General features: G+C 40.1%; 1 protein-coding gene across 3 annotated transcripts in view; it reads right to left on the minus strand.

The window, feature by feature from the left end:
- The window catches only part of SIL1 (SIL1 nucleotide exchange factor), a 61,774-nt gene that overhangs the window by 16,678 nt on the left and 24,414 nt on the right, over window positions 1-20,682 (minus strand). For all 3 annotated transcript variants that reach the window (XM_089477879.1, XM_089477881.1, XM_089477880.1), the window contains exons 6-8: window positions 17,971-18,162; window positions 15,245-15,366; window positions 6,637-6,733 (exon numbers count right to left, since the gene is read on the minus strand). In XM_089477879.1, the coding sequence (XP_089334005.1) occupies window positions 6,637-6,733; window positions 15,245-15,366; window positions 17,971-18,162 (411 nt within the window). The remainder of the gene's footprint in view (window positions 1-6,636; window positions 6,734-15,244; window positions 15,367-17,970; window positions 18,163-20,682) is intronic.

Genomic DNA, 20,682 nt, shown 5'->3' on the forward strand with positions numbered 1-20,682 from the left:
CAAGGAGCTGGAAGATTGTTGGCATGTAGGCAGATTAACTCCACTACAGGAAGCATTCCATGATGTGGGACCATCCCAGAAAAAAGACCAGGTCTGCACCAGCATAAAGGATGGGAAGAGATCTTGCTATCTGGGTCTTTCTAAGTCAATGCCAGCACCTTGAATGGAGCCAGGAAGCAGACCAACAACCAGAGCAGAGGAACTAAAAAAAGAAGGCCTGATGCTTTCTAGAGTTAACAATCTTAGGAAGTAAGCTATTTACAGATCTGCTAGAATACCAGAGAACAAAGGGCCTTCCAGATGTTGTTGGACTGTAACTACTCTCAGCCGATAGATAGCACTGCCAATGTTGAGCGTTGTTCCTTCTCAAAACAGCAACACTTGAAGAGCCAAATGTTCCCCATCTCTGTTTGCAACCTTTACTTAAAAGTCAGCATCACATAAAGTACACTGTCATGGTCAAAACAGGAATGACAAAAGCACAGGTACTGGAGACCACATCTTCCTCCAAGAGAAGTAACTGAAGATGGCCCATTAACCAAAGCTTGTAAAAGCTGCTCCTCGCCACTGCAGCCTGTAAGCCCATTTAGGACAAGTAAACCACAGCCTCCTTGGGTTGGTTCATCATCCTCTCTTCTGTCTTGATAGGATTGAAGCCTCAATTTGTTACTGCTGTCCTAACCCACAACTGCAATCAGGCATTATTCTAAGAACATTTGTTACTGTACCTAGATTAATCAAACAAGGAAACAATACAGAATGTCAAAACACAGTATCTATTATAGTCTATCAAGAATGGTAGCCCACTCAATCCTTCTGACAGATCTAGAAATCATCAGGACTAGAGTTACAGAAAGCCCACAGTTCAATGGCAGAGCTTGTGCTTGCATGCAGAAAGTCTTGGGTTCAATCTCCAGCTGGGGATCGAAAAGATGCTTCTCTGAAACCACTAGAAAGCTGCCACCAATCATTACAGTACAGAAAACACTGAACTAAGGGGAAAAGAGGTAGTTTACTGTGTTGCCATCACATAGATCATATCTCATGTAGATAGGGCAGAATTCTCAAAAAAATACCCCACGTTGTGTAATGGTTTGAGTGTTGGGCTAAGTCTCTGAGAGACCAGGCTTCGAATCCCTGCTTAGCCATGGAAATCCACTGGGTGAGAGGAAGGCAAAAATAAATCTTGCTAAGAAAACCCCATGATAGTCTTTGGGCCACCATAAGCTGGAAATGACTTGAAGGTGCACCACCACCACCACAACAACCCCCACTGAAACCAATGCTTTAAAACAGAAGAATATAATGGTTTAGAAGAGGTCAATAACGTTTGGGCATCCAGAAGTTTTGGAGTTCAAAAAACTAAAAGCCCCAACTACCATAGAAACACTCCCAATCCTAAGGGATGAGAGTGGTAGCCGAAAACATCTGCAGGGGCAAAGGTACCCAACCACCAGTTAATAGTACCAAATGTCACAAAGAGGTTCAGCAAGGCTATGTTCTCCTCATCCAACACTGTATGTTGTTCAGAACAATTCAGTAGCTTCAGTCTTCAATCCTGAAGAACACTGAACACTTGAAATATGGTCGGTATTAATTTTATACATGCACTGCAGCTGAAGCATACTGAAGGATAAATTCAATTAGCAGAATATAAGGACTAAAGATAATTGGAATGTACACTTGAAGTACTACAGCAAAATATATGAATAAAGCATGTCAGAAAATAGGAATCCCTCTTTCTCTAAGCTCCAAAACAAACACACCAAGGACCAATCATATCTTATTATGGAGAGATCTGAATTTTGCTGATTGACACACAAACAGTATCACAATAGGAAGGATAGGACTTCCTGAAAGCCCTGGACATGTAGAAAATTGGACCTGAGATCAAAAAGCAAATCTTTGGACTTTCAATCACTATGTAATACCATCAAATCTGATCTGAATTGATTAGTTGTCTCTGTTTTGCTGGAAGAAAAAGATACACATCTATAAAATGCAGAGCAGGTCTTACAAGATAGATGGGGAAAAACTATATAATCTCTAGTCTGTATCTTTGGACTGAATGTGTTCACTGCCACAGGTCTATACAACAATAGAACATGAATTCTGTGAAGCTATTTGCACCTGAATGATATAATCTCTCCTTAAAATTTTACTCAACAGATGGTACACTGAGGTGTTCAATCACCACGTCTAGATCATGTGCATCTTATTTTTGATTTCAAGCCTATCTTTTTGAGACCAAAGTTTAGAAAAAATTTGGGAAACTACATCATGGATTATTGTAAATTGACAGGAGTTTGGAGGTGTGTGTGCACACACGCACACATACACACACAGAGCTCCCAGAAACCTCCAACCAGCTGTGTTATTAGACATGCTACTGAGAGATTCTAGGAACTGTGCTTGAGAAAAATAACTTCTCCTTATGGGACCTGAAAGTTACCCAACTCAGCCAATTACACACCAAGGGATGTAACAAAGTTCCTATTTGGTTTGTTGTTGTTAACAGCCATCAAGTCGAGTTGACTTATGGAGACTCCATGAATGAGAGCCCTTCAAATCACCCTATCATCAACAGCCCTGCTCAAGTCTTGCAGACTCAGGGCTATGGCTTCCTTGATTGAGTCTATCAATCTAGAATGTGGCCTTCCTCTTTTCCTACTGCCTTCCACCTTACCTTGCATTATTATCTTTTCTAGGGAGTCATGTCTTCTCACAATATGACCAAAGTACAATAGTCTCAGTTTAGTCATCTGGACTTCTAGGAAGAGTTCAGGCTTGATTTCATTTGGACCCATTTACAGCCAACCCTCTGCATCTACAGATTTTTTTTTATCCACTGATTCAACCACCCACGGTTTGAAAATGTTATCCATGGGGGGTCCTGCAACCAAAATCCAGCGGATACCAAGGGCCCACAGTATTTGTCTATTTAGCAGTCCATGGTATCTGTAGGTCTCTTTTCCAGCATCTCAAATGAGTTGCTCCCCCCCCCCATCAGCTTTCTTCACCATCCAGCTTTCACAACTGTTCCCAGAAATGGAAACTATGATGGCATGGACAATCCTAACATAGCCCTTCCAAGTCCTAGTCATCTGATTACTTGACTGCAGTCTCTATTCTGATTAATGACTGAGCCAAGATATGAAAAATCTTGAACTATTTCAATGTTTTTTATCATCTGTTTTCAAGTTATATAAATTATCTGTGGTCGGTATTTTGGTTTTTTTTAATGTGTCTTTGCACTTTCTTCAGTACTTGTTCCAAGTCTTTACTATCTTCTGGAGGAGGGCAAACACTGTCCCCATCTTCAAAAAGGGAAGAAAAGAGGATCCCAACAATTATTGTCCAGTTAGTCTGACATCAGTTCTAGGAAAGATTCTAGAGCAGATCATTAAACAGAGAGTCTGTGAACATCTAGATGGCAATTCCATAATCACAAAAGTCAACATGGGTTTCAGAGAAACAAGTCATGCCAGACAAATCTGATCTCTTGTTTTAAATAAAATTACCAGCTTGTTAGATGAAGGGAATGCTGTGGATATAGCATATCTTGATTTCAGTAAGGCCTTTGACAAGGTTCCCCATGACATTCTTGTAAACAAGCTTGTAAAATGTGGGTTAGACAAGGTAACTGTTACATGGATTTGTAATTGGTTGACTGGCCGAACCCAAAGGGTGCTCAACAATGGCTCCTTTTCATCCTGGAAAGAAGTGATCATTGGGGTCTCACGGGGTTCTGTCCTGGGCCCAATGCTATTCAACATCTTTATCAATGACTTGGATGACAGAATTGGGGGCATACTCATCAAATTTGCAGATGACACCAAACTAAGAGGAGTAGCTAATACCCCAGAAGACAGGATCAAAATTCAAAATGACCTGAATAGACTAGAAAGCTGGGCCAAAGCTAACAAAATGAAATTCAATACGGAGAAATGTAAGGTACTGCACTTAGGGCGGAAAGACAAAATGCACACATATAAGATGGGGGACACCTGGCTGAACATGTGAAAGGGATCTGAGAGTCCAAGTAGACCACAAGTTGAACATGAATCAACAGTGTGATGCAGCAGCTAAAAAGGCCAATGCGATTTTAGGCTGCATCAATAGAAGTGGTGTCTAGATTAAGGGAAGTAATAGTGACATTCTATTCTGCTTTGGTCAGGCCCCACCTGGAATATTATGTCCAGTTCTGGGCACCACAATTCAAAAAGGACATTGAGAGACTAAAATGGTGAAAGGTCTTGAAACCATGCCCTATGAGGAACACCCTAGGGAGCTGGGGATGTTTAGTCTGGAGAAGAGAAGGTTAAGAGGTAATATGATAACCCTGTTTAAATACCTGAAAGGAGGGAGCAAGCTTGTTTTCTGCTGCTCCAGAGAACAGGACCCGGAACAATGGATGAAAACTGCAGGAAAAGAGATTCCACCTCAACATTAGGAGGAACATCCTGACCAAGGGCTGTTCGACAGTGGAACACACTCCCTCCGAGAGTGGTGGAGTCTCCTTCCTTGGAGGTCTCTTCCAAATCTATGATTCTATGATTCTGCTAATAGTATGGTGTCACTGCATATATTAAACTGTTTATGGTCCTTCCTCTAATTTTCATGTCTCAGACTTCTAAGTCTAATCTCACTTTGTGTGTGATACATTCAGCATATAAACTAAACAGATAGGGTGATAAAATGCAGTCTTGCCTGACCCCCTTGCCAATTGGAAACCATTCAGTTTCTCTGTATTCTTTCCTACCAGTAGCCTCTTGTCCTAAATACTGGTTATGCTTCACCGACAATCAAATGTAGTGGTACACCCATTTCTTTAACAGAGATCTATAGTTTTTCCTATACAATCACAGGCTTTGTTATAATCTATAAAACACAGGCTGGTTTTTTAAAATTCTTTGGTGTGCTTTATTATCTAATATGCAGTGCGATGCCTAGTGCCTCTTCCTTTCTTGAACCAAGCTTGGACGTCTGGCATTTCTTGTTCCATATATGTTGAAAGAATTTGTTGTAGAATTTTGAATGTATGTATGACTTTACTTGTATGGGAAATTAATGTAACGGTCTTGTGGTTACAGCAATTCCTGGTATCCTCTTTCTTGGAAATTGGAATGTATATTGAATGTTTCTAATCTGTGGGCCATTCTTTTGTATTCCATGTTTGCTGACTGGTTTTAGTTAGAACTTGATTACATTCTGTCTCTGTAGCTTGAAGCAGCAATGCTGAGATGCCATTTGTTCCTGGTAATTTATTTCCCCAAGTATTCTGTTAATACATGTTTGAAAATTGTCAAGAAAACCCTATGATAGGTTCACCTTAGGGGCACCACAAGTAAAAAGTGACTTGGAAGCATATAACAACAATTACTGTTTCAACAGAAAGAAAAAAGTAGTTTGAGGAAAGAAGAATTTAATGTGGAGAAGCAGTGGCCTGGATATATACACAGGGCCAAGATAACAGAAAGCTCTGCCCTCTGTGTCCTTGATCCAGGACAATCCACCTTGCTTTTCTGTCTGTCTGTCTGTCTGTCTGTCTGTCTGTCTATTTATTTGTACCCCGCTCTTTCCCCAGGACTGGGACTCAGAGCGGCTTCACACATTCCCCTCAGCATAGTATAAATATCTACATACAGAGATACATTGCATTGGAACGATGCAACTCCCATGAAGAATAGAATTGCTGTGAAACCTGTCAATGACTGGGTACCACAATGTAATGTGCATAACCACAATATGCAACATTGCTACATGCACAACTCTGCTTCTGTTGCTGTCAGCTGAGTATGTCTTTTGCACTATGGAAAATACATCACCTGCCATCCATAGCGTGGTAACACTACACCAGCTAGTCCAAGACATTATGCTGCTTGAAGCAAAGCACACACACCCTTACTTCTGTATGTGGATATACAAATATAAATTCAAGTTCTAGTTGAATTTTGGCTTCAGTGCTTGTGATGGGTGGCTGCTGATGGCTCTCAAGTCCATTTTTGGTTGTAGTCCAAACTTTAAAAACACTACATAAGGTGCTCAATCCATCCCCACAAATAAGTTCAATGCCTTGGCTAGCTCCTTTAAAGTTCAGTCCAAAACCCTGAGCAGATTCACTGTCCCTCTAGAAGTCACAAGATGTCGCTGCTGGAGATGAGACGTCTTCTAACATACCTGAGCACAGCAAACTGGTTCAGGAGGTACAAGCCAAGCCATGAGACACACACAGCTTTACTTCCAACAGAAGGGAAAGGTTATGGTGGAGATGGGCATGAAGAAGACCCCAGGCGCTGCCACTACTATTCCCTAGCATTTGGCATCTAAGACAGCTTCCTCTGTGTATACAATGGAAGGACCGGCCCCTACCTGTCCTAAAGAACTCCAAGGATAACTGGCTGCAAAACTAAATATATTATCTAGCATGAAAATGGCAACAGAATGTAGTCCTTAATTTCAGAGAAAACTCTGATACAGTGTCTTCATCCAATTACTGGGTTCACATCCATAAACCTGATGCTGCTTTAAAACTACTGATTCCCATATGCGCTGTCTGTCTATAAAGATCTACTCAAGAATTCCAGTACAGTTATATCTAGAGCTCTGGTCAAATGTACACTGCTGCCCTCTTACCTTTTTCTTCACAGCTAGAGACTGATCTGTAGCCAAAATAACCAGCAGTTTCTGCAAAGCACCTCCCTCAACTGCTGCAACTTGTACACTGGGGTTGCTGCGAAGAGAGGAAAGTGAAATGCATTTGAGTCAAAAGCATTTGGGTGATCTTTTAACTTTATTGCGATCTGGCTTCTGAAAGAGACACTTGTGGGGCAAGCTATTTGGAACAATATATTGCAAGGTTTTTAATGAACACCAAGCCCTTGAGCAAGACAGCATTGCTAAAAAACTGCATCTGCTACTATTTTGGCTCAGAAGTCGCCATCTGGTGGCAAGAAACCTGACAACGTAAGACTAGCAGCTCATTTTTTTAGGATATGTGGCTATGGTTTGGAGGAAGGCAATGGAAAACCATCTCTGAGTATTCCTGGCCTAAGGAAACTCTACGATATTCATGGGGCTGCCATAAGTCAACAGACAACTTGAAAGCACATACACAGTTGTGTGTTGTCCAATTAGAGTACACAGTTAATGAGTTATAAGTAATGAGCTACTTGTAATCAGTTCCATTTCTAACAACTGGGGAATAGATATTGTATATTCAAATTCTAATTTACAGAGGCTATAGCTACAGGGTATCAAAATGAGGGTATTGCCCACTCCCAAATAAGATTTCCAACACACACACAGCAACTAAATTTTCCTTCAGTCTCCAAATTTCTAGCATTGCAGTAACTTAAACTGCATCAGTTGAACCTTTAGAAGTACAGTCCAGGCATCCAAAGGGGCAGCAAAGTTACCAAGGGAATGTGAACTGAGCAAATATAAGGGTTCTAGATGTGAACAGTTTTGGATGTCTCGTTCTGCTATGCTAGAAATTTGGGGATTGAAAGAGAATTTCCTTTGGAGTCCCCAAATACTTTCTAGATTCTTTACATTCTTTAGTTACAAAGTGTAGCCTTGCTCAATAGTGGAAGAGGAAAACCAAATGGTTCAAATGCTAATTCGCATTGCGTTTCATGCTGTCGCCTTAGGACTGGAGCGTGGCTTTGGCATGGCTTCCAGACTCTTAGGATGCATGCATCATTTAAACAGCATACCTCCAAAGTGACCTGAAAGTGCTTTATTTTGGCCTGTCTGTACGGGCCCTAAGATGGTAACTTTTGGAGCCTTTAAGTGATAACTCAAGTAATTAGTTAAAGAGGATCCCTCTTGCTTCTCTAGGAGTTCAGATGCTTTTGTTTGTTTTGAAAACCTAGCATTATGGTACAAACATGTGGCATACCCTTAAAAGATGTTATACCTTTATTTTTAAACAGGGGAGGTTCATCTAGGATACTTCTAGTTCCAAAACACGTTGCAGAAATAATCCAGTTTGAGACCGCTTTAACTGCCCTGGCTCAGTGCTAGGGAATCCTAGGAATTGTAGTTTATTGTGGTCCCAGAGGTCTCTGACAGAGAAGGCTAAATGTCTCACAAGACTACAGCTCCCAGAATTCCCTAGCATTAAGCCGAGCAGTGAAAGTGGTCTCAAACTGGATCACTGTAGAAATAATGCAGTTTGATACCACTATAAGTGCTGAAGCTCCAACCTATGGAATCCTGGGATTTGTAGTTTTACAAGTTCTTCAGCCTTCTCTCCCAAGAGTTCTGGTGCCTCACAAAACTACTAATCCCACGATTCTGTAGGATGGAGCCAGGGCAGATAAAGTGGTATCAAACTGCATTATTTCTACAGTGCAGATACACCCATGGTTGGAATAATGTGAGAAGTGAATGGTTTGAAAGCAGCAGAGTGCTAGACAGTAATGAGTGGATGAAGCTGAGAGAATGGCAAGTCCGGAGAAGACTGCAGTCATCCAAGTAAAAGGTGATCAGGCCCTGGACCTGAGTTTTCACCAAGGAACAAAAGGACCATTCTTAAATGTGTAACATTACAAAGCATTGTAAACCTTCCATCGGTTTCAGATTCTTTGAGACATTAAAGAACATTTAAAAATACCTACAAATGTTCACAACCTTGACCCCCAGTATCTCAACCCATCAATAAAATGATAAAACATCATGTGAACTGTTGTTGTTGTTTTTTTTGGGGGGGGAGGGGGGCTTTTGTGAAAAATTGTTTATGCAAATAAAGAAAAAACCAGACACCCAACCTTCTTTGTTCATGCCAAAACCATCATTTTGTGCGCAATACACTGTTTTCTGTACAAAAATAATTCTTTTCCATACAAACTATTGTTTTTGTGCAAAACACCCCAAGTTCTTTGCAAATGTATTTTCGACAATAAGTCCCCAAATGCTACAAAAAATCATTGGAAAATATGCAAAATCTCTCATAATCTTGCCAGCAAGAAAGAACTTTTGAAATTATTTAGTCTCGCATTTGAGAATGAAAGGAACAAAGATTTAAATTCCTAGTTAGTATGAGACACATCATGGTGTAGTCAGTGGTTTAAGTATTGGACTATGACTCTGGAGACCAGGGTCCGAATCCCAGCTTGGTCATGTAAACCCACTGGATAGCCTTCGGCAAGTCACATTTTCTCAGACTCAGAGGATAACAATGGCAAAACTCCTGTGAAGAAACGTGCTAAGAAAACCCCATGTTAGGTTTGCCTTAGGGTCACCAGAAGTCGGAAATGACTCAAATGCACACAACAACAATGAATGTAAACAAAATTTGGCACACAAATTATTTTACTACATTGGAAACTTCCCATAGACTAGTTTGGAATGAAAAAAAAAACACACAGCGAGCACTTGAAAAGACTAAATTTTCCCTCAAAATTCAATGTGACAGGAAAATTTCAGAGTAACAAGGAGGAAACCAAAAGAGGACGGGAATCATTTTTTGCTCTTCATTCACATCCATCTTATAAGGGGACATGGACTGCAGGTTAGGAAGCACTATTGTAAAGGGAGAAGTGATATGCTTTGGTGAATATGTAGGGAGACAAGAGTCAAAGAGAAAACCAAGGCCTCGATAATGCTTGTTAAGGTGATTATTGACAGAAAGAGACTCCCTCTTTTGATTAGTTTTTCTTAAATCTTTTCTGTACACTTCTAATATGAGCAGAGACAGAAGGATGACACTTCGGATCTCATTCAGTAAGAATTGAAGATAAATGCAACATTCGGCTTGCCATGAGGTGCAACAGAAATCCCCAATTTTCCTCAAAGAGAAAAGCTGTTGTGAAAAACAACAATGGGGACAAAACAAGACTTTGAATGTAGCTGGCAGTGCCAACTACCATATGAGCTTAATATTGCAGTGCAATAAACATTTCAGGACCGCCTGTAAGCGACAGATGGATGTTTGGCGGTGCGGAGTGGCGGTGGTGGGGAAATACTGGATAATCAGCAATGCAGTAGCAAGGGAAGTGTGACTAATGTTAAATTGAACTAATGGCAGTCAGGTGTAGGACATAAAGGGCACATGAAGCTTTCTGGCCGTACGTCTTAAGTGTTGCAGTGACGTTTATTAATGGAGCACCTTCCTTCACTAGAAGTGGTGCGTTAACAAAGGGCTCTTTCTCCAGTGCTATTTCCTTTGAATTTCATTTACACAGATTAATGGAATAATCTGCTCACTTTACACCACATCTGTTCCTTAATTTTTTAAAAAGAATCCCCGCTCTTTTTCTGCTTCTCTCTGGCTCTTCTGTTTCTATTAACGTGATGATTTATTCAAACACTTATTATCCATGTCTGTTCAGAATCTTATTCTAGGATCAGCCTTTCAGCTCAAAGAGAATAGAATTTCCATCTGAAAAAGTTAAGACATAACAATTCAGATGCATTCCGCCCCGCCACAAGGATTATAAATGGGCCAAATTCTCTTTAGTTGATTTGGCGAACGTTAGGTAAGAAGTTACATTTACATCCCACTTGCCTTTCCTGGAACTAAGGATGGTACTCTCAGGATGCCCAGGAACTCTCCTATCCAGGCGTTGACTTATTTATGGAAAATTTGCCAGTAACATTTTGTAGTCATCTGCACACTTATCCCCTTAACAGACATAACAGGAAAGACAGTATCATTTTGCTCCTTCCAGAATAGTAATGCAGGCAGAAACTTCAAGCTCAACTGATGGTGTGGACTATATTGCCAAATTTAGAAAGAACCATTTGCCCGCTACAGTAAGTGATGGAAGCAGAGTTTGGAAAGGTAATTTTCTTGGACTGCAACTCCCAGAATCTTCCATCTGAATAATGCATATGAACACTTTTTCGTAACCTATATAAAAACTCTGAACAGTTTAGAGGGTTACAATTCTGAGTAAATACAACAGTCTTCACCTGGAGTCTTCCTGAGGAGGGGTATTTCATATGCATGATGCCATCACTGCAAAGTCTCTCTGGCAGCTGTCACCTAACTTACTTCAGATATCAGCATTATCGAGAACTGCAGATGAAGATCTTAGTGAAAAGGCAGTTCTGTAATGAATTCAGTACAGGAAATACCAGAAAATACAGACTGCTTTTTGTTTAGGGGTAGCACTTTGAGCCCAGAAATGGACTTTGGAGCCAAGTGCCTCTGTTTCAAAAGAGGTTTGTTATGATTTCCCAAACTGGCCCCTCACTAGTAATCTAATAGTCCTATTTTGAAATAGTTGTACTTTCTGGACCCTTTTCAAAGGCAGTCCCATGGAGAAGATATTATAATAATCCAACTTGGAAGTCACTAGAGTACCAATAACCACAGCCAGATTTTCACTGTCTGACAAAAGGTCACAGACAGTCTATTCTTCAGCCTTAGCTGACAGACAACACTCTACATCACTGTCACTCCAATGACAGAAGAGGATCTATTAATAGCTGAGATCGCACTGTATCTTTTTTTAACTGTGGAACTACTTCCAGAATTGGTTGAACACCATCATCCACAACAGACAAACCCTTTGTCAGCAGCACCCTAAAATGTGATGGGAATAAGTTTCAATTTACTGGTCCTCAGTCAGTCCTGTACTGCTCCTAGAATTTGGTTCAGTACCAGTACTGGCATTGGAGGCCTCTGAATGCCTGATAGAAGAAATCACTACAGTACATTAAACTGGAAAACATACATGGGGTACCATAAATAAAACCTTCTCTGCCAGCCCACCAATGGAAACCAGTAGGCTCATTTCAGCCTCTTGGAATGGGTAGGCTCGCACCAGGATCAATTATGACCAGTATCTACAGTTTCCCCTTTACTCCACCCTGAAGTTTACTCCACCACTATAATTCACACCAACAACCAGAAACTAAAGCAGAGGCATTTCACTGGGGGTGGTCTGGGGATGAAGTAGACACAAAAATGTGGATTTTTGTTCTCCCCTGGATTTCTGTTACTTTGAAAATGATGTTTTAAGTGCATTGCTCTGGGGAGAGGGAAAATCATCATGTCCATCAGATTCTCAAAGAGGTCCAGGACCTGTTAAAGGTGAAAAGTCACTGAACTAAGGCACGTACTTGACCATTCCTCCATATTTTCAGTATCTATTGGGTTGATTAGCTCTCTTCCCCAGAACCCTCTGGTTCCAGTCATTGGCGGTTGCCACTGCATTAATTTCTCCTCAAAGATTAATCCAAGTTTTACCAACAAATAAAATGCTGCTCATATTAGTCAACTTGCAAATCACTTTGTGGATGGAATAACAATTACTGCAATTTGATCAAACCCTTTTAAATATATATATAGACTCCATGGAGTGAAGCTGGGGGGCCAGCTTAGCTCAGCATGGATCCTCCCTTTCCTCCCCAGAAAGGTGTGTGCAAACTTATTTGCAAAGTAGCTGCTATTGTTCTCTGCAAAATATGACGCTCTCCAGTGATGAAGGCCTGCCCTCAGCAACTGTTGCCATGGATATTCCCCTTCGGTGCCTTTCTGAAGAGGAGGTTGTGAATACAGGATTGTTTCTAGCAGCTGTTATTTATGTGGCAGGAGTTATGAATAATGGCCAAGAAAGGCAGCAGCCCCCGCTCTTTCTATTTCTTTTTTGCTCGATCCTATCACCTTCTGGTCTCTGCCAAATTAAAGCACATAGTGGAAAGCACCAGTAAACAGGCCCAGAAGAGTAAATGCTTCCTAAAGGGAACAAAAGCATTTCTTGAAAGTGAATACCTATGAGAAGTAATGCTTTATCGGGAAACACACTTGTCACACAATCAGTCACAGAAGGTCACAATAGGGAAGGAACACTAAAAGGTATGAATGCCATGACCGGGTGCAGTTAAGTTAGTTTCGAATTGCAGCTAACAATTGCTATTCCCCTCCCACAATATACATGCTGGAGAAAAGCTCCAGGGTCAAGGCTAGGAAGAGAACTAGGAAAGGCTGACTAGGTTTTGGTCCCAAATGGGATGGAAAGGGGGAAACCCTCCTAGAATGCTATACAGTGGGCCCTTGATATCTGCTGGGGTTTGTTTCCAGGACTCCCCATGCATACTAAAATCCATGGATGCTCAAGTCCCATTATATACAGTAGCACAGTGAAATGGTGTCCCTTTTATAAAAATGGCAAAATCAAGGTTTGCTCTTTTTTTTGGAATTTATACTATTTTTGAATATTTTAAAGCTGTGGCGGCTTGAATCCATGGATAAAAAAATCCATGGATACCAAGGGCCAACTGTATTCCCGTTCTATAAAACTGAAACTTCATCAGGTTCTCTCTTAACAACAAAAACAAATTAACACCGTCTCTGTTTATGGCATCATCAACAGCCAGAGAGGCCAATATGCTACCACTGGCAGCCAAGGCAAAAGATGGGGACTCATACTTGCCTCTGTTTGTGTGTGTGGGTCTGCTGATGTATAGCAACTCTATGAATTTCAGAGTTCTCCTAGGCAAGGAATACCCAGAGGTGGTCATACTAGTTCCTTCCTCTGAAATATAGCCTACAGCAACTGGTATTCTTTGGTGGTTTCTCCATTCAACTACTAACCAGGAACCTGCTTAGCTTCCAAGCTCAGACAAGATCTGGTGCCTTTAGGGTGTTTAGGTCATCCAAACAGCAATATACATAGTTATACCTTCATCAGGCCAAACAGAAGGCACAAAAACATTATGCTAACTTTCAAAGCTCAGTGGGCTTCTTCATTAGGTGAAGATGGTGCATAACTCGTGCAGGGGAAAACAGTGACATTGCTATAGTCATAAGCTGCAAATCTACATGCTGTTTATTTTGATATCACAGAGAGAGTGTGAAGCAGACAAAAAAATTAAAGCTCTACCTTCCCCCTGCAACAATGCCTAGTTGATAAACCTAATATCAAATCCCAAAGGACAGAGGCAGGTCAATAATACAAAGAATTATGAAATATATACCACTGCAAAATGGAACTATGCCACTCCATTTCCTATTAATAATATAAGTAGAAATGCTCCACTACCCTTATCATGCCACAATAGATTCAAGTGACAGTTTAAAATCTTCATGTGTATGACATGTCCTAAAGCTTACACTCCAACCAGTGATCCAAGTTTTGCTCTCAGAAGGGCAGATATAAATGGTGCCTTTAACATGAAATAGGATTTCAATTCTTTGAAAATTTTATCCAATAAATGGAAAATTCCTGTGACTCTACCTGGGAATTATGACAGACAACAGCAGACAGGCATAGGACCCACAACTGAAAACCCAAGAGGAATTTGCAGAGTCATTTTCTTTGAACTGTTCTTTTCCTTTTTAAAATGAAAAATGTGTTGTGGTGGTGGTGGTGTGCCTTCCTGTCATTTCTGACTAAGGCAAGCCTATCACAGGGTTTTCTTGGCAGGTTTCTTCAGAGGGGGTTTGTCATCGCCATTCTCTTAAATCAGAGCTAGGGAATATGTGGTACTTGAGATGTGGCTGGACTACATCTTTCATGGTTATCATTTGCTATGCTAATTCGGATGAATGGAAATGGAAGTCCAACAAGGCTGTGTTATTCACCTGTGACTAATATATTGATGACTATGTTTTGCCTAATACTATGCCTTTTGTATAGTGATGTATTAACGTCGCTTCCACATGATGTTCACTTGCAACTTCCATTAACCCTTACTACTGGCTAGGCTAGCTAGGACTGATGGGAATTGCAGTGCATCCACTTCTACAGGGCCACACATTCTCCATCCTTGTTTTTGAGGGTTTTGAATGGAGATTAGAATATGCTTTGACTTGTTGCTATATTCACAAAGACATTCTTAGTGCTTTGTTTCTGAGAGGCTTGGAGTCCTTGCAGCAAGACAATATTTTAAAATCTAATTATCATCTAATCCCCACAGTGTCCACTCCAAGGTCTTGGTTCTTTGTCACAAAGGTCAGCATCCTAAAAACAACTGCCCGAACATTTGCATGAGATCAGTTCATTTGCTGCTTCAAAGGCCCTTCAGCAGCTGGACAGCTGCTTTGCTAGATCCAAGGAAGATACAACCTTGTGCAGTTGCCTAGCAACTACAGGACACCTTTCATCATGTTTAGGTTGATCACTTCTGATAACAGGAGCACCAGGCACAGCTGACCACACAGAATCCTGCCAAAATCTGTAACCACCCTGTCTAATTGGGCAGTCAGATGCTGTCTGTTTCTAGTGGTTATTCTTTCCTTCCTGACAAATTCACAGAGGTCTCCCCACACACAAAAACACACACTCACCTTGATAGTGCTGCTCCAAGTACAAAGGATATGTATTCCTTCATCAACGGTTCAGTGCTGTTCAGCCCATTTATCAGAAGTTGTAAGCCACCAAGAGAAAGCAAATCTTTTGCATTGTCCACCTGGAAAAGATTCAGTTCCATATTTGTTTAAGATAAGGCTATGTCATTGTGAATGTTCTTTTTTTGGGGGGTTGGGGTATTCATAATTTAAATAAAAATGAAGTATGCAACTGAAAACATAAAGCATGTTCCATATGCCCTATGAGATTAATTTTAAAAGGTTTAAAAACTAAAAAAAATTATTTTGTTTCAAGTCATAAAATACCACCTCCTTATGGATCACATTTTATTCTTGAAGAAATAACATTGTAGGCTGGCTCCATAGCGTCTCTCATCCAAACAGAAAGCTCTTTTCCATTTGCAGAAGGAACTGAGTAAACTCTATGCCAGAGTTCACTTGCTTACTTGTAGGCCTAACCTGGAGGGGAGCATGAGGTATACACATAAGCCCTGCACCCAAAGGTCACTGTATGCTGAATGCAACAACATATTCAAGTTGATTATGCTTGCAGAGCTCCCATAATCAGAAATCAGATGTATCAGGGTTTCTGATCATAGGAGTTTTATAACCATGTTTGATTACATGGTCCTATCTTTGCATACTATGCCTGAAGGTCTGGAAAGCTGTTGGCTCTGTGGTGATATTCAGGGACAGGATTTATGTGTGCACCCACATCCCAGCCTCAATTCACCCCTACATGGTAGGAGCCCGCATGGGTATCTAGTGGAGCTGCAGCAATAGTGGGGAAAGATTATTTTCACCACTTCTTCTTTCCTCTCTCCAAAGCAATGCCACCTCCCCACACTGTTCTGAATTAACTTTTTGGGTAAACTCAGAGAGTTATAGGAAGGCTTGGAGAAAATCACTCCCTGCTCCACACACAGAAACATTTTGAACCCTGGATCTGGCCCTAAGGCTGCAATCAAATACAGAAAGAATTGCTCAAAGTTCAAACTGTGTGATTAGCTTATGAAAACCTTCCCCAGATATTATACCTAATAGAAGAAGAATCACTATCAAGCAAAATGAACACTCTTCTTTGTGTAGGAGACTGTTATTGGGAACCTGGGGAGTTATCCATTATCCCTACACAATGTTTTAAATTTTAATTTAACTGACAGGGTTAGAGGGTTAGAAATACTTGGGGACTAACAATAAGCATTTGTATTATTGACTAGAAACTCATCAGCTAGAACGAATGAGCTGGAAACAGAACTTGGAATATTGATCGTAAGATGACTGAGCCAACAGTCTGACGTGTTAACACAGAATGTGAATTTTAGCCTTGATGAACTAGGGGAGGCCTGCCTACTTTAAAAAATGCTGCAATGGTCATTCTGTTCAAAGGAAAGGCAAAGCCTCATACATTGTATGGTATTTAAATTGTAGCACTCAGGTTCAGGATGATTATTATTCCAGCTATAAGAGGTACAAATGAATTCAGGTAAAGTAATAGCAGAAGGGAAGAATTTGTTATGAGCACAGAACCTGGTCAGCTTAGCATTGAAAACAACACAGAAAGCTGACCTAGCAAAACTACACTCTACAAATATATTATACGTGGGGATAAAGAATAGGAAGACCAAGCTAGTCAAATTTAAAATAATCAGAGGTACAAAAGTCAGTATCCATTGATCAAGTGATCCAATTTATTTAGCTCTACGTACAGATCAAACTTTGTGGAGTGATCTTACTGTTTAATCAATTAGTTCTTCCTGTAGAGTATGAAACATTACATGAGTAATTATTATACTGTGATTATTCTTTATTAGTCAGCCAATAGCCTATCATCCTTTTATGTGGTTCTCCATGATTGTGCATGTAGAGAAATTTTTGGTTATTAAACAATTTTAATCAAAATATTTCAAAAAGAATCAGTAGCTATAAATTGGACTTTAAAAATCTACCTTAAAATCAGAAGGGTCTTAAACTAAGGATGTGTGGAAAGGAAGTTTTGTCAGCCATATTAAATCTCTTTTAGCTTCCGTCAAAATTCCCCCGCTTTTCTGCTTAAGGAAGAATTTCCAAAATTTGTATTAACAGAAATTCTGGAGGCAACACTATAAGGCTTATTGGTTTCACTGTAGGTTTCTTTTAGCTAAATGCGCTTAGGTTTTTAATCCTAGATCCTCTGACATTCTATTCAGGAACAGATGAATGAACAAAAAAAATCTATCATTCAGTTTATAAAGTGATATTTGTCACAGCTCAAATCTTAAAAACTATAGCTGGTAACTGAAAAGCCTCTCCTTTTGTCATAGGTAAGCAGAAGTGAGCCCTGGTTGTCCAGTGGCAAAGGACACAGCACATTCTTAGGAGGTATTTTCTCTCTGCTTCTCAGGCCATGAGGCTTGCCATTCAAAACACCCTCATCAGGTTCCAAGGAAGACCTGATGAACATTTGTTATAATCTTTCAAAGACTGCTTAAATGTGTGTTTGGAAAGACATAGAAAAAAGGCAGCTTCCAAATGTTACAAGTCATTTGCCCGATTTCACATCTGAATTGCAGAAGCATACATCTGTACAGATAAAATGTCATGTGAAGAGAAACAGAGTACCCCAATTCCACAACATCTGCTACTGCAAGAAATCTATTTTTATGCTTCCATCATTCCCTGGGTATCACACAAGCAGCTGCTAATGTTTTTTAAAATGTTCTTACCTGATGAACATAATATTCAAGATCATAAAGTGCTCTTATTTTCTCCTCCAGGGTTGAAGCAGAACTGTTGAATGTGTTGATTAATTTAAACATAATTTCAGGATCTGTTTCTAGCTGCAGATTGAGCTCCCTGAACTCTTCCTTAAGCTTTTCAATGGGACGGAACCTTTTCCTGACATCTTCTTGATGAGCCTGGGGAAAGATGGGGAAAACAAACCAAAATAGCACACGCCAAAGATAAACATTGTCATGATTAATTATTTTGTTTCCTCAAAACTTGTCAAAGCAGTAGGTGGGTTTAGGTGTATACAAATAATCCTTATTATCACAAGGGAAAACAAACAGTCACACATAATCTAATGGGTTCCAATTAGACAGATAGGTATTTCATCTAACAGAAAAACATATGCAAAATGGAAGGGCACAGTTCTGGAGTTGGGTTTTTTTAATTTAAAAGTGTATAGGAAAGGAACTGCATTCACTTCTGGGTGCCTCATTTTAAGAAGGATATAGACAAACTGGGCTCAGTTTAGAGAAGGCAACAAGGACAATAAGCGGTATGGAGAACAAAACATACAAAAGTTGGGCACGTTCAGCCTGATGAAGATAGGAGTGACAGGATCACACTTTTTAAATAACTAAGGGGCTTCACAGAAAGGAGGGTGTTGGCTTGTTTACTATTTTCAGAGGGCATGATCAGGTCTAATGGTTTTAAGTTACAGGAGGGTAGATTTCAATTGAAATTAGAAGCAATTTCTTAACAGTAACAGGTTCATAACTGGAACAAATTGCACAGAGAGGTGGTGGGGTCTCTCTTTTTTTGGACATCTTCAAAAAGAAGCTGGACAGCTACCTGCTGGGGATGCTTTAGCTGGAGGTCTTGCATTGACTAGGAAGTTGAACTTAATGGCCTAAGGGGTCCCTTCAAACTCTATGATTCTATGAACAAATTGTATTGGAAAGGCATTAATTTATCCATCTTCCCAACATCCCCATCACCTTTCTCTCATCAAAGCCACCATTTGCCCCATTGAAGACTATGGCTTGTGGTGGGAAAGAATTATAAACCCATCTCCCAAAGCCATTTGTCCTAATCCAGTTCATATTTATCCTGCAGTCACTTCACTTATAAAACTTTTTTAAAATCACACATCTCCCACCTTATGCCTGTTTTAGCCATAGGTGGGAATCCATATATTATATCTCATCTCTTACTTCTGCATTAAAAACTTTTCATGTGGGTGGTACAATCAGAGAAGGAGGGATGTTACATACTACTGTCATCCAAATTCAGTAAACTGGTATTTCTAGCTTCAGAGCACAGAAGTGGAGCTACAGTGTTGTGTAAGTCCCTGCCTTATTTCTTACAGTGCTCCTGGGAAATAGCCCACTGAAGTACTTAGATTACACAAGAGGTAGAATATAACGTATGATCAGTTTTTAAAACAGACAATAGCCTCAAGAAAGGTGAAATTACTTTCCCATGTTCAAAGTCAGGCAGCTGTCTGAATGTAATTAAAAAAGAAACACCTTGATTTACAAGCCCCAAGAACTGTTTGTTATTTACCAATAATGTTTTCTTAAAGATTTAGTATTAGCTCTACAAGGTAGTTAGCAATTAAAACTGCTTAACAGATTAGGTTATCAAAGAGACATCAAAGCGGAAAATTAGATGTTGTAATCTTTGTTAGAGAACGGAAATTAAATCTGACAAGATGTCTGCCCATCCAAAATCAGTAGAGACTTTGCCGCAGAATCTGTACATACAGAAGGGGAGAGACTATTCCATATCAGTGTTCAATGGAGCATTTCCATTTCTGACTTCACCATCTTTTACCTAACCAATCAATAAATAACTGAGCTCTAAATGAGTAGATGAGCAAAGAGGAAGGCAATGCATTCCAATCAGCTTTGGAAAGTTTCTGAGGTTTGTGTTACAGTGGACCTTCCCATCTGAAGGGGTTACGTTCTAGGGGGTAAACATGGACACTCAAGCCCCATATTAGTCAATGGGCAGTAACATGCACAAGTTCTTGTCAGCACCACTACTGAATAATATGGGCATGGAGAGCCGCAGACATGCCAATCTGCCTGTAGGTAGCCTGCCAATACAGTGGGCCCATTGTATCTTTTTAAACAATGTGTTCAAGGGGCCCCACTGTAAAAGTACAAGCATATCTACCATCCTAAAGCAGTTCTCAATACCCCAAACAATCCTATAGTATTGAAAAATGATTAAATGATTTCCAAATGAATCCCTTTTTAATTGACAGTCATGGGTTGAAGTGAAAATGTCTTGTAAAGATAGCTGGGGGGGGGGGGGATAATGAGACACAGCACTACCTGCTAACTTGTAGTAGAAGTATCCCATCACTTAGGAATAGTGTTCAAGTAGATCAGGGTTAATTATTAGAAGAAATAGGATAATTCAAAAAGGAAAGTGTGTCGGCTATAATATTTGCCTTTAATAGTTTACAAACTAAGACAAGAGTTGCTCTGAAAATGCAGGAGAACCTTAATTTATGCTGCAAATATTGAGGCTCCATCTGAAATTTCATACAAGAGTTATCAGATTATGGTGTTTGACCAGAACTGGAAAACGCAAGCCTCTGACACAAAATCCATTTGTTTCAGCAGATTCCTGGCTTTCATTTCAGGGCTATTTCTTTCTCTTTTCTGGAATGAGAAAGAGAAAGAAAGGAGAAACAGCCC

The sequence above is a fragment of the Sceloporus occidentalis genome, unplaced genomic scaffold (assembly GCF_023333645.1).
Source record: "Sceloporus occidentalis isolate IW3139 unplaced genomic scaffold, rSceOcc1.0.p SCAF_12, whole genome shotgun sequence".
Lineage (NCBI taxonomy): Eukaryota > Metazoa > Chordata > Lepidosauria > Squamata > Phrynosomatidae > Sceloporus > Sceloporus occidentalis.